Source organism: Diceros bicornis, chromosome 40 (assembly GCF_020826845.1).
Source record: "Diceros bicornis minor isolate mBicDic1 chromosome 40, mDicBic1.mat.cur, whole genome shotgun sequence".
In the NCBI taxonomy this organism is placed as follows: domain Eukaryota; kingdom Metazoa; phylum Chordata; class Mammalia; order Perissodactyla; family Rhinocerotidae; genus Diceros; species Diceros bicornis.
Window position 1 is genome coordinate 13831708 of NC_080779.1, and position 27520 is coordinate 13859227.

Here is a 27520-nt window from a genome sequence, read left to right on the forward strand (position 1 = left end):
AAGCCCCAGTAGATAGTTGTATGTCATAGCTGCACATCCTTCTAGTTGCTGTATGTGGGACGCGGCCTCAGCATGGCCGGAGAAGCGGTGCGTCGGTGCGTGTCCAGGATCCGAACCCGGGCCGCCAGCAGCGGAGCTTGCGCACCCAACCGCTAAGCCACAGGGCTGGCCCATAGTGGTGTGTTTCAATTTAAAGAATTTAGTTTAAATGTTAAAAATTTAAGGAATACAGTCATATGCCGCATAATGACGTTTTGGTCAATGATGGACTGCACATACGACAGTGTCCTATAAGATTATTAGGATACAGCCCAAGTGTGTAGTACGCTGTTAACACCTGCATTTGTGTAAGGATACTCTGTGATGTTCGCACAGTAACAAAATCACCTAATGATGCATTTCTCAGAGTATGCCCCCATCGTTAAGTGACACATGACAACTGAAAGGAAGGAAATATAAAGTGTCAGTTAACAGTGTCTTTTAACTTTTTAGAAGATGGTGGAATAGGGGTAATTTTCTCCTCTCTTTTTCTATTTCTTGTATTTTCTCAGTTTTCTGCAGTAAACGTGTAGTGCTTTTATAAATAGAGCAGGAAAAACTATTTCTGAAAAGGAACTCCTAGCAAGACTGAATACTGGCAGCATGACCAAGCAGTGTATAAACACAAGCCACGAACTGGGAGGATAATAGAGAATATCTCAAGAAAAGATGGAAAGGTCAGACTCACTTCTGGAAAAGTCTTATGTACCCAAGCCTATAATTTGTTGTGTAGAGAGTGCTGTGTGTATTGTAGCCACTGTTATTTGATGGATTGATGGATTAAAGTTCTTTGAATTCTGTGTTTATATTGGTGTTAATCAGGATGGTATCTCATACAGTACAGGAATTGTTTCATTGCAGCAGGAAAAAATTGGTATTTGGAAAATGTTTTGGTATACTGAAGGTGAAGAAACCAGGTAAAAAGTTTTAGAAAGGGGTTCTGTTAGGTTAGGAGTAATATCTGGTCTAAATATCTTTTTTTTTTTTTTTTAAGATTTTATTTATTTATTTTTTTCCCCCCAAAGCCCCAGTAGATAGTTGTATGTCATAGCTGCACATCCTTCTAGTTGCTGTATGTGGGATGCAGCCTCAGCATGGCCGGAGAAGCGGTGCGTCGGTGCGCGCCCGGGATCCGAACCCGGGATCCGAACCCGGGCTGCCAGCAGCGGAGCGCGTGCACTTAACTGCTAAGCCACGGGGCCGGCCCTGGTCTAAATATCTTGATATTTTATTTTTATATATAATTTTCAAAGGTATCTTAAATTCATGAAATACACACAGTATTATTCTTAGGGTGTAAACTGTCAGCTTGTTTTAGAATCCCTAAAAGCGAGGATATGGTAAAGACTAGAGCCAGTAGTTGTACTTCTTGGAAATTGTTACAAGGGCATAATGCCCTTCATCTAGGTGTCTGATTTTTGTTTTTAATGGCTTGGTGAGAGTCTCTTCGAAGTCAAAACCTGACTAGTTGGTGGGATGAGTCTAGAAGAAGGTTCTACGTTCCTGGGCTATGACATTCAAGAGTCTCTGTTGTGCTCTTATGACTTGAGCAATCTGAGAACTATAGCCTTAGACAATGATGGTCTCTATGGTTGAATCAAAACAAAACCTCAAAACAGCTGTATTTTCCTAAGTGTTACGTAAAAAGCTGTTTATCTGGTGTTACAGCCTTTACCGTTTAAGGGGAAATAAGAGCCCATTGGAGCAGGCGTTATCAGACCTTGTTGGTGACTCTGTTACTGCACTGCGTTTAGTCACTTATAAGGGCAATACTTAGTCCTAGTAAATTAGTTCTGCAGACGGCCTCCCACTGCCCTCTCCTCCAAGAAAAAAAAATCCCAGATACTGCCGTACAGATTTCTTGGAGAAGTAGCCTCTTTCCCAGCTTTGTACTCCAACTGAACATCCTAGTTATACCCTTCCCTGTAGCTTACCAGTTTCTGTGATCCCAGCTGCCGATGGAGTGTTTCCAGTGTCAGAAGTCTTTTTTTTTTTTTAAAAACTTTCTTTGCTTATTTTTGAAAATTTATTTAATTTTCAATTCTGGTAAAATACATATAACATAAAATTTACGATGTTAACTTTTTTTTTTTTTTGTGAGGAAGATCAGCCCTGAGCTAACATCCAATGCTAATCCTCCTCTTTTTTGCTAAGGAAGACTGGCCCTGGGCTAACATCAGTGCCCATCTTCCTCTACTTTTATATGGGATGCCACCACAGCATGGCTTGACACCGACATGCGTTGGTGCATGCCTGGGATCCGAACCTGTGAACCCTCAGGCCGCAGAGGCAGAGTGTGCACACTTAGCCGCTGCGCTACCAGGCCAGTTCCCGTCTTAACCATTTTTAAGTGTACAATTCAGTGGCATTAAGTATATTCACATTATTGTGCAACCATCAGCACCATCCATCTCCAGAATGCTTTTCGCCTTGTGTAACTGAAAACTCTGTACCTATTAAACAATAGGTCTGCATTCCTCCCCCTCCCTGCCTGTGGCAACCACCATTCTACTTTCTATCTCTGTGAATTTGACAACCCTAGATACCTCATATAGGGGAATCATACAGTGTTTGTCTTTTTGTGACTGGCTTATTTCACTTAGCATAATGTCCTCAAAGTTCATCCGTGTTGCAGCATTTGTCAGAATTTCCTTCCTTTTTAAGGCTGAGTAATATTCCATTGGATGTATATACTATATTTTGTTTACCCATTCATCCATCGATGGACACTTGGGTTGCTTTCACCTTTTGGCTGTTGTGGATAATGCTGCTGTGAACCTCGGTTTACAAATATCTCTTCAAGACCCCACTTTTAGTTGTTTTGGGTATATACCCAGAAGTGGAATTGCTGGATCATATGGTAAAGCACCATGCTATTTTCCATAATGGCTATACCATTATACATTCCCACTAAAGGTTCCAATTTCTTCACTTCCTTGCCAACACTTATTTTCTGTTTTTTTGATAGTACCCATCCTAATGGGGATGAGGTAGTATCTCAGTGTGGTTTTGATTTGCATTTCACCAATGATTAGTTATATTCAGCGTATTTTCATGTACTTATTGGCCATTTGAATATTTTCTTTAGAGAAATGTCTATTCAAATCTTTTGCCCATTTTTTTAATCAGTTTATTTTATTTATTTATTTCTTTTGGTGAGGAAGATTAGCCCTGAGCTAATATCCGTTGCCAATCCTCCTTCTCTTGTTGAGGAAGATTGGCCTTTGGCTAACATCTGTGCCCATCTTCGTCTACTTTATATGTGGGACACCTGCCATAGCATGGCTTGATAAGCAGTGTGTAGGTCCGTGCCGGGGATCTGAACCCACGAACCCTGGGCTGCCAAAGCAGAGTGCATGACCTTAAATACTACGCCACTGGACCAGCCCCTAGGTGGTTTGTTTTTTATTGGTAAGATGTAGGAGCTCTTTGTATATTCTGGGCATTAATCCCTTATTAGATGATTTTTAAGTATTTTCTCCCATTCTGTGGGTTGCCTTTTTACTCAGTTGATTGTGTCCTTTTGATGCACAGTTTTTAATTTTGGTATAGCAGTCCATATTTATCTATGTTTTCTTTTGTTGCCTGTGCTTTTGATGTCGTATCCAAGAAATCATTGCTAAATCCAATGTCATGAAGCTTTTCTCATATGTTTTCTTCTAAGAGTTTTATAATTTTGGATCTTACATTTAGATCTTTGATTCATTTTGAGTTAGTTTTTGTATATTGTGTAAGATAAGGGTCCAACTCTATTCTTTTGCCTGTGGATATCCAGTTTTCCCAGCTTCATTTGTCCAAAAGACTGTGCCTTCCCCCATTAAATGGTCATGGAGAAGTTCTTTTAAATACACATGTCCCTGGGATGTATTGTCCCTTAAGCTAGTTATTAATCAGTTCCTTAATTGTTAGCAGAAAGGGAATTGACAGCTAACTAAAGTAAAGAAACAGGCCCTGAAGAAGAAAAGAGAGGTGTTGAGTAGCGATATGGGAGGGAGCCAAAGGTAAACTTGTTTTATTTCAGCCTTGCCTAGTCTGGGAGGCCACAGGCTGCTGTCTTTGCATTTGTGTCATATTCATGAATTATTATACTACTGTAAAATGCACATTCATTCATCCATTGCATATTCATTTGTATATTCCAGTTCTTTCAGCAACTGTCCCTGTCCCATCCACACCCCACCCCACCCCGCTGAGGAAGATTGGCCCTGAGCTAACATCTGTTGCCAATCTTCCTCTTTTTTTTTTTTTCCTTTTTTTTGTGAGGAAGATCGGCTCTGAACTAACATTTGCCAATTCTCCTTTTTTTTGCTGAGGAAGACTGACCCTGGGCTAACATCCACGCCCATCTTCCTCCACTTTATATGGGACACCGCCACAGCATGGCTTGCCAGGCGGTGCGTCGGTGCATGCCCCGGGTCTGAACCGGCGAACCCCGGGCCGCTGCAGCGGGGCATGTGCACTTAACCGCTTGCGCCTCCGGGCCGTCCCCCAATCTTCCTCTTTTTGCTTAAGGAAGATTGTCCTTCAGCTAACACCTGTGCCAATGTTCCTCTATTTTGTACGTGGGACCCCTCCCCAGCATAGCTTGACAAGCAGTGTGTAGGTCCTCACCCAGGATCCAAACCCGCGGAGCATGGGACCTTAACCACTACACCACTGGGCCGGCCCCCTCAGCAACTATTTCTTTAATAACTATTAAATGATGATAAGATAAACCTGTACATGTACATATGACTAGAATAATGAGACTGAATAAAAGCTACTCAAAGGCAGTTTCATTACTTAACAGTCAGTATACTTTAGAGTTACAAATATGTAACCAACAGGTTAACACTAGTGAATATGTATTTGGACATTTTCTGGATATGTAGGAATTTTGCTAGTGTGTGAACTGTTTAGAACCTTATAATGTTAATATTTCCTTAGGAAATAGATGAAATACCACTTTTGCATGAAAATGATTGCCCCTGGTGATGAACATCATTCCGTGGGTAGGTATTAAAATCCACCAATAATCATAGTAAAGAAGACAGAATGAAGTTCTTTTTTTTTTTTTAATAATTTTATTTATTTATTTCCCCAAAGCCCCGGTAGATAGTTGTCCGTCATAGTTGCACATCCTTCTAGTTGCTGTATGTGGGACGCGGCCTCAGCATGGCCAGAGAAGCGGTGCGTTGGTGCGCGCCCGGGATCCGAACCCAGGCCGCCACTAGCAGAGCGCGCGCACTCAACCGCCAAGCCACGGGGCCAGCCCAAGAATGAAGTTCTTTTTAGTGGGATTTGAGTAACCTTTTAAAATGCACATTGGAATTCTAGAGTTAACTGATGGCAGCGTTCAGCAGAAGATGAAGTAAAGTTGGGGAAAAGTATACGTAAGTGATTTTGATATATTTTTAATAAGCAGGTCCTTCATGAGATTCTTCATAGAGTTTTGAATGTCCCTATTAAGAGACTGGAAGAATCAGGCGATGTTGCATTGTAGGCATTCAGGGTCCCTGAGCTCATTAAGGGTACAACTGCTCTCTCATTTGCCTTAAACTTGCCTCACTTGGCTAGCTGTTATTATATGTTGACACTGGGGGCTGGGCATGACTGCACTGACAGCCTCTAATTTGGTTGGTCTTCATAATTTCATTACTTGAGGGCTAATAGGTAAGTTTTAGCTTATGAATATTTCAAGGGTTGAGACATTTCCAGCCCCTTTTATAGAGTCACATGTGGGAGCACAGACCCAAAAGTCTTTAGATTTAGTTTTCAGTTCATTAGTTTTAAAGTCTTTTTTCAATTTGAGCTTTTTTTCCCCAAAATAATCCTATTCAGATCTCAAGTAATCTAAAACTTAAAAAAGCAGGGCTGCTAAAATTGAAGTAGGTTTAGCAAGTGAAACATTACTTCCTTGATATTTTTACCCCCAACTCTGTTTCCACCCAGCCACATCCACCCTACATCCAGTTTATGGTCCCACAGGGATTCTCCTGAGTGCTCATCAGTCTTTGTTTTATAGGTGAAGAGAAGTGAGGCTGTTGGCCTCACCCCAAATTGTGTAGCTAGGCAGTGGTAGAACTGGGATTAGAGCCCAGATCTTTTGTCAGTAAATCTTGTTGCTCTTTCCCTTATGCTGTACACCGTGGATGGCTTATTTAAAATAATCGTGTTGCGTACTTTATAATCTTCAAAGGTTTCCACATGTGTTCTCATTTGATTTTTCACTCTAAGATCTGGCGGGGTAGATTACTATAATGGTAGCTGATGTTTATTGAGAGCATACCCTAAATGCTAGGGAAAGAGTACTTTTGCATATATGCATTCATTCTTTACCCATTTTTTAACTAATTTTTAAAAACCCAGTAATTGGCTTCTGCTTTAATGCTACTAGATAAGGAAAAGTTGGTAGGTTATTTTAGGTTGTGCATTATAGTTTCAGAAACGTTTATCACTTTCTTCGGGGTCATCAAGCACGGTGGAACTAGATTGAGAACCCAGTCTGCAAGAGTTTCGTCTGAAAAATGAGGCAATTTTTATTTACATGTCTGGCTTCATAATTGGATGGCTAGTCAATAAAGGGCATTGTCTTAGTGAGCACCATTATTCAAGAGGACACATTGTAGTTCAGAAGGTTGCTTGGAACAGAGAGGATGAGAACAGAAGGAGTGATATTTCTGAGGGCTGTTTCTGTCCAGCTGTGGTATCCTGATTATTGCCCTCCTCCATTCTAGGAAAAGTCCTATTTGAAGAAGCAAATCAGTCATCTAGAGTGGAGAACTTTTGCCCTGGGTATAGCTTCAGAGGCATAGGGAGAGCCTCTTTTTCAAAGATCCTTACTGGTTACAGAAACATAAGCCTTGACTTCATGGCATACCAGTTTCCAAGGATAGGGTTTTAGTTAGCTGCTCGCTGATTTCACACTACAAAGGAAGCACTGTAGTTCTTAGAATCCTCTAAGTGACTTATATTTTATCTCGATGCCTGCTATGTGGTTCTTGTTAGCATCAAAAGTATATATCATTTGCTAATCCTGTCTGTGTACTGCTTTTTTGGGGGTAAGGAGTGTATCATATTGCTATCAAACAGCACAGAATTTGTGAATCTTTGGAAAGATATTTTAAAATAAGAGAAATAGTGGCCGGCCCCATGGCTTAGCGGTTGGGTGCGTGCACTCCACTACTGGCGGCCCGGGTTCGGTTCCTGGGCGCGCACCAATGCCCCGCTTGTCCGGCCATGCTGTGGCGGCGTCCCACATACAGCACCTAAAAGGATGTGCAACTATGACATACAACTATCTCCTGGGGCCTTGGGGAGAAAAGGGGAAAGAAAGGAGGAGGATTGGCAATGGACCTTGGCTCAGGGCTGGTCTTCCTCAGCAAAAAAAAGGAGGATTGGCATGAATGTTAGCTCAGGGCTGATCTTCCTCACAAAAAAAAAAAAAAATTGGAGAAATAAAAAATAGGATTAAATATGCAGGGTACAGTTTCAAATATTAATATATTGGGGTACACTATACTTGGGACATACTACTATTGCTACCATGCTTTATCTCTTACGTATAAATTAATTTTCTTTATTCAACAAGAATTTATTATATATAGTATATTTGTATTTTCATTCTATAATGTTTTGAGTATCAGGAGATGAATATGGGTCTGACTGAAATGAGTGTGGTATAAATAGTCCTTGATGCTATTTACATGTCAACAGAAGGGTGATAAACCTACTTATTGTTTGCCTCCTGTCACCTGAGTCTCCCTTTTATTTGGCCTTGCAGTTTAGGTTGTCAGGTAGCTTTGCTGCATGCAAGGTTGGTCTGTCACTGCTCTTTGCCAGCATTATAGATCTGGATCATGTAGTTTGCTTTATGGTCCAGGGTTTGTTTGTTTTCTCCCCCTACTCTTCCTGCCTAATATCTTTCCCTTAAGTTCATTTGTAGAGCTAGTATTTCCTTCATTGGTGCTCATTTCTTTTTAGGTTGTAAAATTTTAGAAGTCACACGAAAATGCGTATAGTTCATTTGTCTCAGTAGTATAGTATGGTGCTTTACACACTGCAGTATTCCTTTAGCTTTGATATGTAGGTACTTGAGTGTGGTGTCTTATACATGGCCTCTGAATTATTTCTTAGATCTCATAATTATCTATGCCATGAAATGTAATCTATAGCTATATACTAAGCTATCTAGCATCTATTGTATGACAAAAGAGTTATTCAATTGATGTCATTCAGCAGTGACAGGGCTGATAAATTGCCACTCCTAGTATTCAGCAAAGACCAGATTTACAGTTAGGTTTTTACCCCTAATCCACTGTCATAGGCTATCTTAATTTATACATAGATTATTTAAATGAATTTAATAGGACAAGTTGCCTTAAATCTTTTCTGGCATAAGTAAAGGAAGTCTGCTTAAATAAATAAAACAAACAAATGTAGAGCATCAAAATTGTTACATAATCCAATCTTATGTTGCTAGAGTACATAATCCAATCTTATGTTGCTAGAGTATATGGATACAGTAGTTTTAATTTTTTATATTTAGTTTCTGAAAATAGTTCTTCAGTGCCTCTTATGTAGAGCACCAAAGAGAACTGAGAAAGGATTTCAATCTAGAATGAAACTGGAGGATATGAAATGGAGAATCTCATGCATATGCCCTGGAAAGAATGGAATTTAAGAACTGAGAGACTGATTTCCCTAGATGTCTGATTTACAGAAAACCAAGGCTTATCTCCTGACTGATGAACATCCACCAAGGATCTCTCCCCATTCTCAAGCCAGTGAACTTACTGCTTGGACTGTGGCTGGACTTCCCCCTCTTTGCACTCCTTGCCCATAAGTACCACCTACCCCAAACCCTCAGCCGACTCCCCTGTAGCTTGCTATATACGGCTTGTGTTTCTTAAATTGCAGTTCCTCTGCTATTCCTGAATAAACTCAATTTCTGGTAATTTGAGCTTTCCTCAGTTTACTTCTTTATTTGGGTTGACAGAACTCTAATAGTCAACTACCCAAACCTCTTACAGCTATTGTAAGAGACCCAGATAATATAGTAATTGAAATCCAGAGAGGTGGAGATTTACCGGAGATCAATGAAGTTGATTAGTGGCAGAGCCTAGACTAGAAACACTTGCCCTTACCCCTAGTCTTTTATTCATAATCTTTTGATTCATTTATGCTATATGTTCTACAAACAATAACAGATTAATTGTTGTAATTGTAGTTTTAGTCAGTCAGTATTTAACATTGATTTATCCAGATATTTACTGTTCTCCTTGCTGCATTTTTTTCTGTATATTTGACCTTCCATCTAAGAATTTTTCTTCCACCTGAGAGATGATCTTCCTTTAAGATTTCCTTTAGTGCAAGTTTGCTGGTGGCATTAACTTCTGTTTTTATTTGCCTGAAATGCCTTTATTTCATCTTTCTTGACTGAATTTTTCTCTGGATATAGACTTCTAAGTAATTATTTTCTTTCAGCACTGTTGTCTTCTGGCTCTGTTGTTTGTTGAAAAGACAGCTGTCTGTTTAATTGCTGGTCCTTTGAGTATTTTGAATGGAATCTCTGTTTTCCGTACCCACGGCAGCTTTTGAGATTTTTTTCTGTCTATAATTTTACTGTTATATGTTAGATATAGATTTCTTTCTATTTTTTTCCTGCTTGGCACTCGTTGGGCTTCTTTAATTTGTGGCTTGATATCCTTAATCAGTTTTAGAATGTTGTAGCCATTATTTCTTCAAATGTAATTTCTGTTTTTTGCCTTTTTTCCCCCAAATTTAAGTTAGGCCTTCTCAACTGGAGTCTGTATCCGCCCCCCCCCCCCCATCCTTTTGTGCCGCTGACCTTTATCTGGGTATTTTCTCCTGACTTCTTTTCAGCTATTCTTTATTTGCTCTTATCTGTGTATTAAGCGCTTAATTTCTAATATTGTATCTTTCGATTCTAGAGTTACCATAAGTTATTTCTTTTTCTTTTCAAGAAGATGCTGTTGTCTCCATCCAGAACCATCATGTCTTTTTTTTGCAGGGAAAGATTGGCCCTGAGCTAACATCTGTTGGCAGTCTTCCTCTTTTTTCCCCCTCCCCAAAGCCCCAGTGCATGGCTGTATATCCTAGTTGTAAGTCCTCCTAGTTCTTCTGTGTGAGCCACCGCCACAGCATGGCCACTGACAGACAGGTGGTGTGGTTCCACAACGGGGATTTGAACCCAGGCAGCCGAAGCGGTGAAATAACCGAACTTTAACCAGTAGGCCATCAGGGCTGGCTCATCAGTTATTTCTTATATTTTCCATTTCTTTACCAGTATTTTGAAACTTGTCTTTTATCTCCTTAAATATGGTAAGCATAGTTATTTTAAAGTCTGTGTTAAATTCAGTGTCTGGAGTCTCTATAGTTCTGTTTATTTTGTTGCTTCTGTAGGTTCTCCTTCATGTGTTGTTACTTCTTTGTGTGCCTGGTTATTTTTATTTGTGTGCCAGACGTTATATTTGCAAAGCTGTTGGTAGAAATATGTGAAGTTTAGGATGCTGTCATCGTCTTCCATAGAGGATTTACATTTGCTTCTCCCAGATGCTTTGGGGAACTAGCAGTACAGGATCACCTTAAGTTACTTTCAGAGATTGAAGTAATCTAAGGCAGAAGACATTTTCTGCAAAGTTTGGTCTGCCTACTTCCAGTTTACTCTTACTCCTAGGGTCCTGATCCCAAGTGTGGAGATTAATGTCCTGGGAAGACCCTTCAGCTCCAACTTTTTTGCCTTTAGCACTGTGTCTGTCAAAAACATTGCCCTGTCTCTCAGCCACTCTTGTAGAATTGCCAAATGCCCTCAGAGGGAAAAGCTCTCCCTGTTTGGGGAGAGAGGCAAGATGGCAGGTCTCCTTTGTCATCTTCTAAATCTTGGCCCAGTAATTTTTCATTTTTCATCATTTGCTAGGCCTTCTATGCCTTGAGGCAATTTTGTGTGTGTGTGTGTGTGTGTGTGTGTGTGTGAGGAAGATAAGCCCTGAGCTAACATCTGTTGCCAGTACTCCTCTTTTTGCTGAGAAGATTGACCCTGGGCTGACATCCGTGCCCATCTTCCTCTACTTTATATGTGGGACACACGCCACAGCATGGCTTGATAAGTGGTGTGTAGGTCCGCACCTGGGATCTGAACCTGCAAACCCTGGGCCACTGAAGCGGAGCACGCAAACTTAACCTCTACACCACCAGGCTGGCCCCTTGAGGCAATTTTTTAAAAACAATGTTTTTTGTCAAGTTCTCTTTTCTTCCTCAGTAGATGGTTGGTCCAAATTATCTAGTTTGCTATTCGTTATGGGGTTTTCTCAAAAGTAGAATTTGAATGTATAAAATGAAATACGCTACTTGTTTCCTTTTCCCTGTTTTGGTTTTGTTATTTGAATTCTGGACCAATAAGAGTTTACTGCATGCGGGTCAAATTAGTGGAAATGAAATTAAAATTTTCAGTCCTTCATTGTTTTTAAGTTTTAAACATTTGTCTGGGGTAGCTTTATTGCCTTGGAATGGAGGAAAAACGTATAAATTTGTTTTTTGTTTATTACAACTTTGTTTCATACTTGTCTACTACCCTCATTAAACCATCAATAAGGATTTTCATATTGACCTTTTGCAGTAGATAGCCAATAGATCTTAAATAAATGAGGCTCTTGAATAAATAATTGGACAAATGAATTAAACTTTTAAAATTAATTTTATTCTTTATTTTACCTTCATTCAGTAGATTAGTTGTTGCATTTAATTTTTGTGAGTATGCATCCTTAACATATAATGGTCAGAACTCCCAAACTCTTTACTTGTAAGAGCAGATATATGGATTCAGAGTTTATATGAAGTCAAGAACTATGTGTTAACACATTTCCTGGACTCCTTTAAGATAAGGGGAGAAGTCTTGAGGGACTCGACAAAGTGAGCCCCTTGAAAACAGAAGTATTTAGCAGAGCTGATATGGCACTGCTGGCACTCATGCTGAACACATTGGGTAGCCATGCCCCTACCTTTGTCAAACTTAAAAACAAAAACAAAAACTCCTCTCTCCTCCAGCATCCACAACACCCAATTAGGATTAATTGCTTTGCCTCCTGTTCTCAGAGCTCTTTGCGCATGCCCCTTGTCTCTCTATTGGACTTAACTCTGAGACTATCTCTGCATATCTTTTAGGCACCTTTTAAGAGTAGACAGTAAAAATTCATAATATAAATGTCAGCAAGGAGAAACTATAAATCCCACAATATATCAAGAATAGAAATGTTTGAAAGAAGATATTTGCTGGCATGTGTGGTGTTAAGGTGTTGTTGAGTAACAAATTCTTAGTAAATCATATCAGAGCTGATTTGACTTGGATAAATGTATAAGGCTTCTCCAGTGATATATGGTAACCATTTGATATTAATGTGTATAGTTACTAGAAGCAACATACCTAAATAGAGATCATGTTAATTTTGTGAAGGATAATGCAGTCATGTGCCAAGATGTAGACGGTTGGGTCAGAAAAATTTGACTTTACAAGGAGTTTGGTTTAGTGACTGCTTTGACTTATGAATCCTTTTATACCTTGCTAGTCAGCTAGCCAGCTGACACTTGATATGAGCCATCTTTTGGTCATTTGGGTGGTTTTATAATATAGTGGGTCAAGTATTGCCTTAAGGAGAATGCCAGATTTACTAGTTTATTATCAGTGATAATCTTTCTGCATCATGTCCTCTAGTGTGTTGTTTTAATTGACTTCTTTTAGGGCTCTTTGCATAATAAATGAATTACACTATGAATGCACTCTTAAGTGTCCAGTATGTAATAACGAAGAGTTTAAGAACCATATGATAGGGCAATTCATGAAGGAAAATGTTTTCTTAGATTCTGTTAACACTAATTAATGGTAACACATAAGTGCAGGCATGTTAGTTGGATTTGGTGATGTTTTATGTAACGATTGGTGCTCAGGAGTGCATAAAAGTCTTTCCTGTTAAAATTTAAATTTAAAGTAGTTATAATTGAAACCTGATACTTACCTGTTTTTAGTAACAAATTTCACTTGTGAAGTAGGAGAATGATGTGCTTTGGAAAATGTTTCCTCAGTGTTATGGTTTTAACTTTTATGAAGTGAACATGTGAATTTATTTTAATTTCTCATTTTTCTTGATATTGAAATAAAATATCAATTGTGCATTATGTTATAAAATTGACATTTTTTTTTTCCCCCTAATACAGAAGCTCCACCATGAGACGAGGTGGATGGAGAAGGCGTGCTGAAAATGATGGCTGGGAAAAATGGGTGTGTTTTAAAAGAATAAAAATAATTATATTGAACTGTCTAGGTATTTTTCGTTCTTCTTTTAGTTTATAATGTGGTTTAAGGCATTTTCTAAGTTGTAAGTTACTTTAGACACCAACTTTTTGAGTTTTCACAATGTATTGAAAGCTAAACTTTAACCCCTAAACTTTATTCTCAGAAATTTTATCCTGAGGAAATAAACGTCCTAGTGCACAAAATTTATTGTATGATAATTTTATTGTAGCATTGCTAATAATACTGAAAAACAGGAAAACATAGATATCCAATAATAGGGGATTGGTTGAATAAATTCTATAGTGGAACACTGTGCAACCATTATTTAGCTTTATATTTCTTAACCTTGCAAGATGGCCTTGACTAAAAGGCTGTGTTATAAAGGAATATTATATATGATCCTATTTTTGTAAAACCTCTATGCTCTAAGGCATAGAAGTAAACTTTGAAAATAAGATCCCCAAATGTTAACAATGAATGGAATCATAGCTAATTAAAATTTTCTTCTTTATATTTTCCTATGTTTTCTGAAAGAAATTTTTTTGACAGTGATAATCTAATATTTGAATAATCAAAAACAATGAAGTCATTTCCATTTTGGGAAAAATGTGTACACTTCTAGACACCTACAGCTTTATTTTAAAGACTTAATGGACTGGCCCAGTGGCTTAGCGGTTAAGTTCTTGCGCTCCGCTATTGGCGGCCCGGGTTCGCATCCGGGCGTGCACCGAGGCACCGCTTGTCAGGCCATGCTGAGGCGGCGTCCCACGTACAGCAACTAGAAGGATGTGCAACTATGACATACAACTGTCTACTGGGGCTTTGGGGAGAAAAAGCGGGGAAAAAAGAGGAGGAGGATTGGCAATAGCTGTTAGCTCAGGACTGGTCTTCCTCAGCAAAAAAAAGAGGAGAGTTGGCATGGATATTAGCTCAGGGCTGATCTTCCTCACAAAAAAAAACACAAAAAAACCCCAAAAACAAGACTTAATTGATTCAAATCAATTAAGCTTAATTATTTTAATGTTCAGGAAAGGATAGCTGAATTCATAGATTTGTAAAGGTCTTTAGCAAAAATAATAATGTTTTTATATTCTTTTTAAGGTTGATGTCATCTAATGAAAATTAGTACTTCTATCAAGTAGATTGATTAGATCAAAATTTAGCCACTGAATCATGTGTTGTATTCTTATCTACATGTAATGGAGGACTGTACTGGTTTGTCAAACTGCTTCACTTGTATTAATTTGAAGCTTCCTGTACACAGAATATAGTGGAAGCCCATGTAAAATACATGCTTATTAACCAATTGTCAAATTTTTAATTGGTTTAAACTTTGGTGTAACTTTTGCTTGATTTTGTAGATAAGAACAATATTTTGTGGCATTAAACTTATTATTTTTGACTTACTATTTTCCTTTTTAAAGTAACTCTTACCATTATAAGAATGTGATAAAGTTATTAAAAATTGAATTAACAGAGGGAAAAGTAAAAGTCTCCCCTGATTTGCCTGTTTTATTGCCTTGTCTTATAGTTCATGTTTATAATTATACCTTAAGTCATCATCACACCTTGGTCACTAGCACAGAATAAGGTCCTTTTATTTGTTTATTTTTTAAATATAAGTTTCTTTTAAAAAAAAGGAAGAAAATAGAACTTTTGTGATTAGTTTATCTTTTCTTTAATTCTAGGGTGGGTATATGGCTGCCAAGGTCCAGAAATTGGAGGAACAGTTTCGATCAGATGCTACTATGCAGAAGGACGGAACTTCATCTAAAATTTTTAGTGGAGTTGCCATCTATGTTAATGGATATACAGGTTGAGTACTTCTTACTTTTTAGGTACCCTATTTGACACATATTCTTATTAGGATTGAGAGAGGTTTGTTGTAAATACTGTTTTTAATTATCTTGTATATAAAAATGATAAAAATAGAATTCTCTGCTTCAATACCCCTTCACTTTTCCTTTCCATCCCACCTGTACCTGCCATTGTCTTTTTTATTTTAATTTTTATCAAAGTACATAGTTTTAACAAGTCAAATGAGGTTTAAAATGAGACACAGTAGTCCGCTTGCTTAAACAGCTGGTTGGAAGCTCATCACACATGTGGGGCTTGTAAACTGTGAGCTTCAAAATAGGAGGATCTGGTAGGGCCACTTCTTTGGTGAGTCTCCAGCTGTAATTATCCATAGGTCTTTTTGGGCTGGTTCAGGAGGAGGGTGTGTGTGTCAGATTTCCCAGAATCTTGCTTAGACAAGGGTATAAACCTAGCTGCCAGCATTTTGATAGCCGGGGAGGGGAAGGAGAGGGCTGGAATTATTGCAGTTTAGAAGGAATTTCATTTAATCTCCCTGTTTTTTTTTCTCATCCCCTACATCTTCTTCTGCCCTACTGCTAGGCCTGTTGTCATTGAGTCCAGTATCTAGAAGGGACAGGATAGTCTTTCTTTGTGGGTGGGAGAGGAGATCTAGAAATCTAATTTGTCTCACACAGAATTTCAACCGTGAACTACTATTTCGACCTATCCACACTCTCACTTTTGGGAGGTGCCCAGTGCCTCTATTGCATGAGTTTCTCTTGGTTTTGCTGGCACCAAGCAGCCTCTTGTAGGCTTCCACATAGCCAGCTTAGGTTTTATCTTTCTCTGATCTGCAAAGTCAGTTACCACTTCACTTGTCTATCGTCTATCAGATTTGACTGCTAAAGTTTTCTCTTCATTCTCTTGAGGATTCTTCTCCTCTTAAGGTCATTTTATTGTATTTTTTGAAGTGAATGGCTGTAAATATTTGAATCAGTCTGTAGTATTTTTCCCTTTTCACTTCTCAACCAGCTGATACCTGCTTATCTTTAAGGTCTCTGTTTATCACTTCCTTTTAGTTGTCCGATTGTCTTCCTACTGGTGTGTGCAGCTTCTCATGCTCCTATGGGGCTGTGGCTCCTTGTGTTTGTACACATTTTAGCATCTATTAGATCTTATTGTAGTTGCCTGTTCACTAGAGAAGAGCCAGAGCTACATTCTCATGCTTTCATTACTGTTGTCTCCTCGGTGCTTCTACAGTGACTGGGCATAACCACTCAGGAAATATTTGTTGAATTAAAGTTGTGTTAATTAACTGATATGTTTGCCTGGTTGTGTTTTATCAGACATAGTTGATGATGAATTTAGTCTAAGAACGTTATCTCAGAATGAATGCTGGTGCAGCCTCGGGAAAGTTTTCTTGCAGTTTTTCTACTTAGGTATCCAGGAATGTTCAAGCTCCACAGACTTTCCTGAGATGCGTTATAAAATATTAAAAATTTTAATAAAAAGAAATAAACATTGCTTGTTACATTAGCCAGTTATGGAAGTCCCCAATTCACAGGGGCACCCTTCTTCACATAAGAGGAAGAAAAAGAGAGTCTTTGTGTGAGGGAGAAAAAAAGAATATTGTAGTAATCACTACCTTGGTTGAGAATCTGGAATTCTGATTCTGTTTTTGTCACTAATTTTTGTGTGACCATAAGCCGTTTTCTCTTTGGACCCATTTTATTTGGACCCATTAATATCCCTATCTTTTCCTTTAGCATAGGGATAATATTAATTTTTACTCTTGTTATTGTTAGGATTACGTTACCATTCTACAAGTAAAGTTTCATTATGTTGAATTTCTTAGGGACATGCAAATAGTGGTGATACAATTTTTTAAGAAAAATTTTCAGTTTTAGTGAATACTTCGCAGCTTTATAGATAAAACAGAATCAACAATCTCTGTGTAATGAATTAGCAAGTAAAGACTAGTGCTTTAGGTGCAGTAAGATGAGTAGGGAATGCTGTTTTATTGTTGATTCTTTTTTTTTTTTTTTTAAGATTTATTTATTTATTTTTGTGAGGAAGATCAGCCCTGAGCTAACATCTATGCTAATCCTCCTCTTTTTGCTGAGGAAGACCGGCTCTGAGCTATCATCTATTGCCAATCCTCCTCCTTTTTTTTTTTTCCCCAAAGCCCCAGTAGATAGTTGTATGTCATAGTTGCACATCCTTCTAGTTCCTGTATGTGGGACGTGGCCTCAGCATGGCCGGAGAAGCGGTGCGTTGGTGCGCGCCTGGGATCCGAACCTGGGCCGCCAGTAGCGGAGTGCGTGCACTTAACCGCTAAGCCACGGGGCCGGCCCTTATTGTTGATTCTTAATCACGCTCCCTCCAGACTTTACGTAATACTCCAAGTTTTCTTGATTCCTTTAAAGCTCCCAGTTCTGCCATCTGATCTTTTCTTTGATAACTCCCATCCCTTCCAACCCAGTTAGCATTGAACTTGAGCTTAGAGCTAAGATCCCCCATCTTTTAGATACTCTGCCTCTGTTGACCCGTTCTCTCTTCTGTTTTTTTCCTTAAAAAAGCATCTTTTCCCTGCTAAGTTTAACTTCTTTGCCTTCCATCCCACTTTTTTAATTAAAAATGTTTTTGAGATAATTGTAGATTCACATGCACTTGTAAGAAATAATACAGAGAGATACCATGAACCCTTTACCTAGTGTCTCCCAATGGTAACATCTTATAAGCCATAGTACAGTATCAACCAGGAAATTGATATAGATACAGTCAAGATACAGAATGTTTCCACACCACAGGGATCTTTCATGCTGCCCTTTTATAGCCACACCTACTTCTCTTCTTCTCTCAGCCCCTTAACCCTTGGCAACTTCTAATCTGGTCTCCATTTCTATACTTTTTTCCTTTTCAAGAATGTTACATAAATAGAACATATAGTATGTAACCTTTTGGGATTGTTTTTTTTTTTACTTAGCATAGTCCTCTGGAGATTCATCCAAGTTGTGTGTATCAGTAGTTTTTCCTTTTTATTGCTGAGTTGTATTCCACTGTATGGATGTTCCACAGTTTGTTAACCATTCACCTGTTTAAGAACATCTGGGTTGTTTCCTGATTTTGCCTGTGAACATTCGTGTACAGGCTTGTGTGTGAACATAAGAGTGTAGTTGCTGGGCTATATGGTAGTCGTCTGTTGAGTTTTTTAGGAAACTGCCACACGTTCTCCCAGGTGGCTGATTCCCACTAGCAGTTTATGAGTGATCCAGTTTCTCTGCATCCTTGTCAGCAGTTAGTGTTTTTTATTTTAAATATTATAGGTGTGTAGTGATATCTCATTGTGGTTTTAATTTGTTTTCCTATTCCTCTGCATCCTCACCAGCATTTGGTAAGGATTTTTTTTTTTAATTAATTTAGATATTCTAATAGATTCGTAGTGGTATCTCATTGTGGTTTTTATTTGCATTTGCCTGATGGCTAATGATGTTGAACTTGTTTCATGTGTTTATTTGCCACCTCAGTGAAACGTCTGTACATGTCTTTTGCCCATTTTCTAATTGGACTGTTTGGTTTTTTACTGTTGGTTTTGAGAGTTCTCTCTGTACTCTAGATACTACTCCTTTGTCAGATATGTGGTTTGCAGATATTTTCTCCCAGTCTGTAGTTTGTCTTTCACCTTCTTCACATGGTCTTTTGCAGAGCAAAAGGTTTTAATTTTGAGAGGTCCAATTTATCTATCTTCCCTTTTATGGGTTGTGCTTTCAAGCCAAAAGTCTTTGCTTAGGACTAGATCCCAAAGATTTTCTTCTGTTTTTTTTCCTAAAAATTTTATAGTTTTATGTTTTAATTTAAGGTCATGATCCATTTTGAGTTAATTTTATTTTTTTTTTGGTGGCCTATGGATATCCAGTAGCTCTAGTGCTGTTCGTTGAAAAAGCTATCCTTCCTCCATTGGATTACTTTTGCACTTTCGTCAAAAATCAGTTGGGCATATTTGGATGGGTCTGTTTCTGGCTTCTCCATTCTGTTCTATTGATGTGTGTGTCTCTTTCTTCACCCATACCACACAGTCTTGATTACCGTACCTATATAGTAAGCCTTAATATCAGGTAGAGTGATTATTTCCATTTTATTCTTTTTTGTCAGGATTGTTTTAGCTATTCTAGGTCCTGTGCCTTTCCATATAAATTTTAGAATAAGCTTATCCGGGGACTACAAAATAAATACCTTGCTAGGATTCTGATAGGAATTTCATTAACCTGTGGATCAATTTAGGGAGAATTGACATCTTTACTATGTTGAGTTTTCCAATCTATGGACCTTCCATCCCATTTTACTGTACTTTAGTTGATTGCACAAATGTATTTTTTATGCTGCTTGTATGTTAGGAACTGTGTTTGAACAGAGATGGGGGTTGATGGAGAATGTGGATTTTGTGAAGAATAAGTAATCTCTTGGAGTTAGACATCAACAGAGGGAAGTGGGTGCCAACACAGAAGAGAAGTAATTGCCTTTGAGAGTTAGAGTGAGTCCTTCATAGAGGAATTGACTTTTTTCCCTGGGTCTTGGATAAATAGGCATTTTCTAGATAAAAATGGATAAAGGCATTCTTGTCCTAATCCTAACCTACATTTTCACCTTTACATTTTCTAATTTTGATTAACAGGCTTATTCTGATATTTTAGTTTTTTTCTTGGTACTTTCTTGTTTCTGTGCTTCTGTTGGTGCTTTTGCCTCTGATGAAAGGCTCCTTCCCTCACTTCTTGAATTGGAATTGTATTCATCCATTGAGACCCAGCTTAAATTAGATTTGCCTCTTTCTCTAAGACAGTCCATAGTGCTTAAATTTCATAGCATTATTGCTAGAAACATCTGTTTTCACACCTGAGTTTTGTCTTGTAGTGTCAGGTCTTATTTATGTAGTAAGTGTTTTGGGTCAGAAAGCCCGTTTTGTATAGTAGTCCCTAGCCAAACCTGGGTCAGTGATAACACCTTAAATTTGCCATTCCTCCTGCTTTCCCCAGGTCTTCGTCATTTAGGTTTCTGCTTAAATGTTCTCTCCTCCAAGACACTTTCCCTGACCACCATAGCTAAAACAGGTGTGCTTTTCCCTCCGATTGCTTTCTCATCCCTTATCCGGCTTTGTTTCTCTCCATAGAATTTATTTTTATCCAAACTGGTATTATTTGAGTTATTCTGTCTGCCCAGTGAAATAGAAGTACCATGGAGCACAGATGTGAGTCTTGTTCATTGCTCTGTCCAAGGGCCTAGAACCTTGCCTGGCACATGTAAGATGCTCAATAAATATTAGCTGGCTGAATGAATGACTAACAGGGTTTTGTACTTATATGTCAGAATGTTAAAATAATTTCACTCTTGCTAAGTCAACTCAGTCTTCTTAAATCTATAGTTTTTAGTTAAGAAATGGGCCACATTCTAGGCTTACTGAATTGTGATCTCTGGAAGATAGGCTCCGTGCATGTTTATTTTGGTGAAAGCTCCCCAGGTGAGTTAGAGCTAAAATCTGGTGAACTATAATTGCTCTCTTCTGTGGAGTGGGATCAGGACAGTTAATATGGAAAGAGGTGTTCTGGTTATTTTCTACTTTTTTCAATAGGTGGATAAAAGACCAGGTCCAGTGATGTTGGACCTGAAGTTGGACAAACTGCTGAAGTTTGTGAAATAGCAGGTGGGCAGGCAAATAATCTGACAGTATTTCCAAAATAAAACAAGGGAATATGCAAGTATAATAGACCTACATTTCAAGTGATCGGGATTTCTTTGAAAACTTAACCTTACATTGATGTTTTCTGAGCATCTGAATGTGGTGATTTTGGAAAAGAGTTCATTTAATGCTGACAAATCTCACTTTTTGGAAATAAATGCTTTTCAGGAATTATTTTCTATGGATATATACATATCTCCTTCCGTCGTGTGAGACACTGATTTTGTAAAACAGGGACGTAGGAATTTAACCTCCAATATGGGACAGACTCACTGTATTAATTTATGCCACCCACTGTAATTTTGCCAGTGTCTGATAGGTATTTGTACCTGGTAGGTACTTGTTATGAGAGGTTCGGGGATTCGATCGGAGATGTAAAAGACACTTTCCACTCCAAACAAATGGACTGAAGGTATATTTTATTATATAGAGGATAGTAAAGGCGATAGTCCACAAACAGATCCGAATAGGTCAAATAATAAGAGGGAAAAAACACCAGCTCGACTGGAAAGGGAAAACATCCACATCGGCTGAGAGAGCAGCAGATCCAAATAGGTCATATAATAAGAGGGAAAAACATCAGATCAATCGGAAAGGGAAACACCAGATCGACTGAAGGGAAATGACACAAATCAACCGGAAAGAGAAACACCAGGTTGACCGAAAAGAGAACACATCAAATCAGTTACTTCACAGTAAATCAATTACTCACATCAAATCAGTTACTCACAATATCCACGCCCCACTGCCGGGAGAGCCCTGTCAATCGACGCGTCTGGGCAAGGATCACACGTCCTGGGCAAGGTGTCCCTTCCACAGGTGGAACTCTCACCGGGTCTCAGTCTCCAGCAGTTTATATAAGCAGTTACAGAGTTTACAGAGCAGGCATCTAGTGTTCCCATGCACAAATGGTTATCAGTGGCGTACGTGCACTGGGCCCCTTGGCTAACGTCCCAGCCCAGTAGTTGTGTACGTGCATTGTTTTCTTTGGTTATCGTCTTAGCCCGGCACAGATGGCCAGTCCGTCCCGTGCTACGACGCTCCAAGAGCCTTGAACTGTTACAACTTGCAACTCCCTCCGTGGGAGAAAGGCCAGTTCCCACCACGCAGAAAGCAGCTTTCTATTTCTTTGTGTGCTGGTGGCTGTAGGTCAGTGGAGCGGCCAAACATGGCTGTACTCATGTCAAGACAGTACTCAAAAACGTGTTCTCTAGGCTTTTGAAATTTTCCTTCAGTTTCGTTTGGTTGGATGTATGTGGCTTTTAGTTGAATGTGGTAAGTCTGAGGTAGTTAGGGAGGAAGAGTAAAGACAGTATGCATGGCTACTGGAGAAAGAGTAATGGATGAGAGCCAGAAGACAAAGGGTCTACACAATAGTTGTGTGATGATGGACACGTCAGCTAAGTTTTTTCTATTTCTTCATCAGAAACTATGCTCAATTAATTATCTTTTTTAACTTAATAGGATTGTGAGATTCAAATGAAGTAATGAAGGGTATTACTACTGTAGGACCAAGGAGATAGAAGCAGCCATTTGGCTTGCTTCTTTCTACTATGTATGTAGCATAACCAGCATTTAATCAAGTTCTTGGATATGCATAATGAAATGATGCACATGATAAATATTTCTCACTAGAGATCTATCAAGGAAAGCTTTTGTACAAGATTTAAAAATTGTTTATAGAATTTGTTTTAACCAGATGAGCAAAACTCTTTTTACAAGCTGTTCCTACAGACATGAAAATGGTCTTGATGTGGCTGTGTTGGTGTGATGTAATGGCATTTGTTGTGGTGGAATTTCACTTGCAGAGCTTTAGGCCTAGATTGTGGTACTGTGTTTGACACATGCCTTTTACTTTTACTGTACTTAATTGTCTGTTACTTACTATGATTGGTTTTAGTTAATGCTGAAATTTAGTTGCATATAGAATATTCTCAAAGAATGTTCTGTAAAATTAACAGTAATGGTATTGTGGAATATAATTTTAAACTTTGATTCAGAACATTTGACATTAGGAACACCCAGTATTATTGTACATAAGAAATCCTACTAAATAGTTTGAATTTTCAGAATGCCAGAAATTCTTTTATTGCAGTAGTGATGGTTCTTCAAACCCAACACTTTTATCCTTGTTAGTACCATTTCCTACTAGCCAACCTCTACAGAAAATTATCTGATTTACATTTTGTTTTTCCTCCAATAGTCTACCTTAAAAGTCTGGTGGGACTAGCTAAGACAATGATGAAAAAAAAAAAACAATGAGAAGAACTAGCTCTGACATCTCCAAACCTGTTGTAGAAGGCTATATAAGCAATTACAACTGTATGTAACTGGTATAAGAATAGGCAGATACATGGTTTGGAGTAGCTTAGAAATAAATTCTCTGTATATAAATTTGATATGTAAATTAGATATCTATATACATATATGTGTATTTGTTATAAATTTAAATGAGTTAATATTTATAAAACACTTAGAACAGCCTAGCACTTCAGCATCACATTAAATATTTTAAGTTATAAAGGAGTTTTCCGCAGATCAGTGGGGGAAAGGGTAGGATTATTCAGTATAATTTGTTGCAACAAATTTGACGACTGGAAAAAAGCTTATACGTCAAAATAATAGGAAATAAAACACTAAGATCCCAGTAGATTAAAAGACAGATTTCAGAAACAGTCTATTTCAGGAAACACACCTGGGTAACAAACAGGGAAATAGGGTCACCTTCACTATTAAAGAAATGCATAATGAAACAAGATAGTTTTTTTGCAAAGTTTATTTATTTTTAAAAATTGTTATGTGATTATACCTAATATAGGCATGGATGGATGAAATACCCACTCTGTTCATTGCTGGAGAGAGAGAATGAGTTGATACACTTGCTTTGGAAAGTGGCAGTATATGAAAATATGAAGAGGCTTTAATATGCTTATAACCTTTGACTCAATAATTCTTCTAAGAGTCTGTTCTAAGGCAATAAACCTGATTGGTCCTCCAGTATAAGGTTTATCAAAGATAATCTTATCACGTTGTTTTGTTTAAAAGCAAAACATTGTATGATAATAGAAATTTAGTTATAAATTATACCATCTAAAGGTGACTTAAAACAATTAAAAAGATAACTGGATAATTTGTAATAATATAGAAAAAGTTTTGGTAAATGAGGAAGGATAGGATGTAAAATGAAAACTTCGGGGATTTGAACTGTGAAAAAAGAAGAGCACAGGGAAAAAACGCTAGAAGCAAATACATAGTAATGCTGACTTTCTTTGGGCATGGAACTGTGAGTGATGCATTTTCTTCCATTTATTTTCGAAGTTTTTTATTCTAGACATGTTTTTACTAGAATAGAGAATAACTTAGATAATTCTGAGCTTTAATATTATGTCTTGGGAAACATGAAATTACGTTAGAAACTTTGATTTTTTTTTTTTTTGCTTTGAGGCTCAAGACATTGGTGTAGAAATATGCTACTGATAAGATAGGTTGTAGAACTAAGGAAAACAAAATTACTTATGTAAATTTTTCCAAATACACTATGTGGTGGATTATATTTTTGTTCACCAAAATCTGCTTCCCCTCCCTGGGAGAGGATTATATTTCCAACTCACAAAATTTGAGCAGAAATGGTATTTATCACTTTGGCAATAAAGCTTTAAAAAAGCCAGTTTGTGCTTCATTACACCCTCTTTTTCTTTTGCCGCCGTGACAGGCAATGTTCCAGATAGAGGTTGCTCCATCAGCCGCACCCCAGGGTAAAGATGACATGGGGGCCACGGCTCCATAGACATGTTGGAGCAGAGGATGCGCATGTTGCATGAGTGAAAAATAAACCTTTGTTGTAAGTCACTGAGATTTTGAGGTCATATGTTAACTGCAGCATAACCTGCCCTGTCCTCTCTGAGCAGTATCTGAAATGGTGGATAGGAGAAATATTTAAAACAAATATTATATTTTGTTTAGGTTTCCTAAAGTGGTAATCTTGGGCTGTCTTTCAGATCAGGGCTTGGCAAACTTTTTTGATGAAGGGCCAGAGTTTTGTGGGCCATGTAATGTTCAGCAGTTATTCAGCTCTGCTATTGTAGCCCCAAAGCAGGCATAGACAGTGTGTAAATGAAGGAGAGTGGCTGTGTTCCAATAAAACCTTGTTTACAAAAACAGGTGGGCCAGATTTGGCCCATTAGTTTGCTGACCTTTGTTTTAGATCACCGACTCATAGAGTCTTGGGTTTGGAAGAAATTTTAAATCTTCAGGTTAATCTTTGATTATATGAGAGAATTCCTTCTTCAGTATCGTTGATGAATAGACGAGCCCCAACTCAGCCTCTTGAAATGACTCCAGAGATGGTATACTGTCTCGGGAGGCAAGCCAGTTCATTTTCAAACAGGTCTGATTGTTTTACTGAGCTAAAATCTGCATTCTTGCAACTTCTATCCACGGGTCCTAGTTCTTTCTCTAAGGACTCCAGAGCATAAATTCAAACCCTGTCGTCTGCTCTCAGTGTGATCTTCATGCTAGTTCACACCACCGCTCTCCAAAACTAGATTATTCCCAGTTCTTTGAAAATGTGCTTTCAACCCTATGGCCACACCTGCCCCAGCCCCCTAACAGCTTTGTTCCTCGTCTTTCCTCAGTTTATCTGAATGTAAAAATCCTACTTAGTTTTCAGGTTCAGCTCAATCAAATGTTTCTCAGCTCTCTGTTCCCACAGAACTTTTTTTCTGATATATAATATTATTTATTTTGTGTTAAAAAAGCATTTGTGGAATTCTTTCTAAATTCTAAGTGGGATATTTGAAAATATAGGTACTGGGGATATACTCATGATTAAATAAGGTTCCTATCTCCAAATATTATAAGTAATAAGTGCTATTGGATGCCTAATTAAAGCTGCTGGTTGTTTTGAATTGGTTATCAACTTGAGTTCCAAAATGCCCTAAAGGTTTCACAGTCTTAAAATTATATATGTTTTTAAATATACTAAAAACAGGTAAAATAAATACTCAAATATGTTATTTACTAGGAATGTTTTCCTTTTGCTGTCAGGTTAAGTAGTGTGAACACAAACTTTGGACTATAACTTCTTTTAAACAGTGGCAGATATTAATAGTTCTAATGTGTGAATCAGGATTTTCTCAATACTATACTGAAATGCAAGATGGTAATAAGTATATGTTACAAATTGAACTTTCAAAATAATGTGTCTTATATAATGCTACTTTTATTTTGATATTTTGGGGATTTCCGCTAAGAGTTTATTTGAAACAAGGGTTCTGCTGTTAAAAATCACTGGTTTAAATGTCTCCATCTGTCTTCTTTATGAAGGCAAAGCTGTTTCTTAATTTATTTCTTTTGGAGTTTTGTCCATGACTGAAACATCAGTAAATGCTTATTAGCCAGTAGGACTTGGTTTTGAATCCTGTTGAGGATGTATCCTGGTCGATTTTTACTGTACTTCTGTAATGAAGTAGGTCAGGGTCTAGCGTATATTGGACCATAAATGGAACCAGATCCCCTGGGTGTATAGTCTGACCTATGTGAAGTGAGGTGGGGCTGTCCCCACCCCTCTCCTGCTCTCTCTATTGGTTGAGCTGGCTATTTTGAGGGAGAGGAGGTAGAGCTGAAGGAAAAAAAGGAAGAGACGTTTATTTAGCTTAGTCATTGAGACGACTTTTCGCCATGTTGCCATTGTACCAGTTCTCCTGCATCCTAAACTAGTGCATTTGTTTTAAAATACAACGTGGAGCCTTAATTTTCACTCTTAGATATTTGTCATTGAGGTGTTTTTTGACCAAGATTACTTTGTCTCTTGCATAAGTTAACTTTCCACTTTCTATCACCCAGAAATGTAACCACCTGTGTTCTTAATCACTTCCTGAATTGAAGTACTCTGCAGAATAAAGTGAGAACCAAGTCCTGCAGCACTCACCAGCCTCCTTCTAGGTGGACATTGCCTCTTTTTTTTTTTTTTTTTTTTTGGTGAGGAAGATCAGCCCTGAGTTAACATCCATGCCAATCCTCTGCTTTTTCCTGAGGGAGACTGGCCCTGAGCTAACATCCGTGCCCATCTTCCTCCACTTTATGTGGGACGCCGCCACAGCATGGCCTGACAAGCGGTGTGTCTGTGCCCCGAGGATCTGAACCCAGGCTGCCAGCAGCAGAGCGCATGCACTTACCTGCTACGCCAGGGGTCAGGCCTCTGGACATTGCCTCTTGAGTCAGTACTCTTGGGTACTTACTGTACTTGCTGAGTTACCACCATTGTCCTTAGGAGAATATATTGTTATAGGTTTGCAAAGCTTTCTTTCATTTATAAGTTCCTTAAATTGTACAGTCCTATTCAGTGAGAAATATAGTACAGGTGAAAAGTATTTTCCTGTTGATCAGTTGTTTGATCTTGTGTTTTGTCAAGAAAGGATACATGTTATAAGTGCGTGTAGAAAAGAAAGTAAATGTTCAAACTATAAGATAAGTTTTAGAACCTGTTTTTAGATTTATTAAAACTTGAAAATGTTGCTGTATTACTGTGCTCTTTTATTTGAGATCGATCTGCTTTATAAAACCTCATTCAGGATGCTGAAGGAGCTAAGGATTTTGCCTTAAAAGGGTGTAATGAGAAACCCTCATGGTTTCATTGTTGGTGAAATATTTCTAGTAAGTTTTCA

General features: G+C 38.2%; 1 protein-coding gene across 3 annotated transcripts in view; it reads left to right on the forward strand.

Moving 5' to 3' along the window:
• Window positions 1–27520, forward strand: part of REV1 (REV1 DNA directed polymerase) — a 96200-nt gene that overhangs the window by 14391 nt on the left and 54289 nt on the right. For 2 of the 3 annotated variants that reach the window (XM_058534466.1, XM_058534467.1), the window contains exons 2-3: window positions 13249–13312; window positions 15016–15142. The exons of the other annotated variant lie outside the window; for it this stretch is intronic. In XM_058534466.1, the coding sequence (XP_058390449.1) occupies window positions 13249–13312; window positions 15016–15142 (191 nt within the window). The remainder of the gene's footprint in view (window positions 1–13248; window positions 13313–15015; window positions 15143–27520) is intronic. 3 annotated transcript variants of the gene reach the window in all.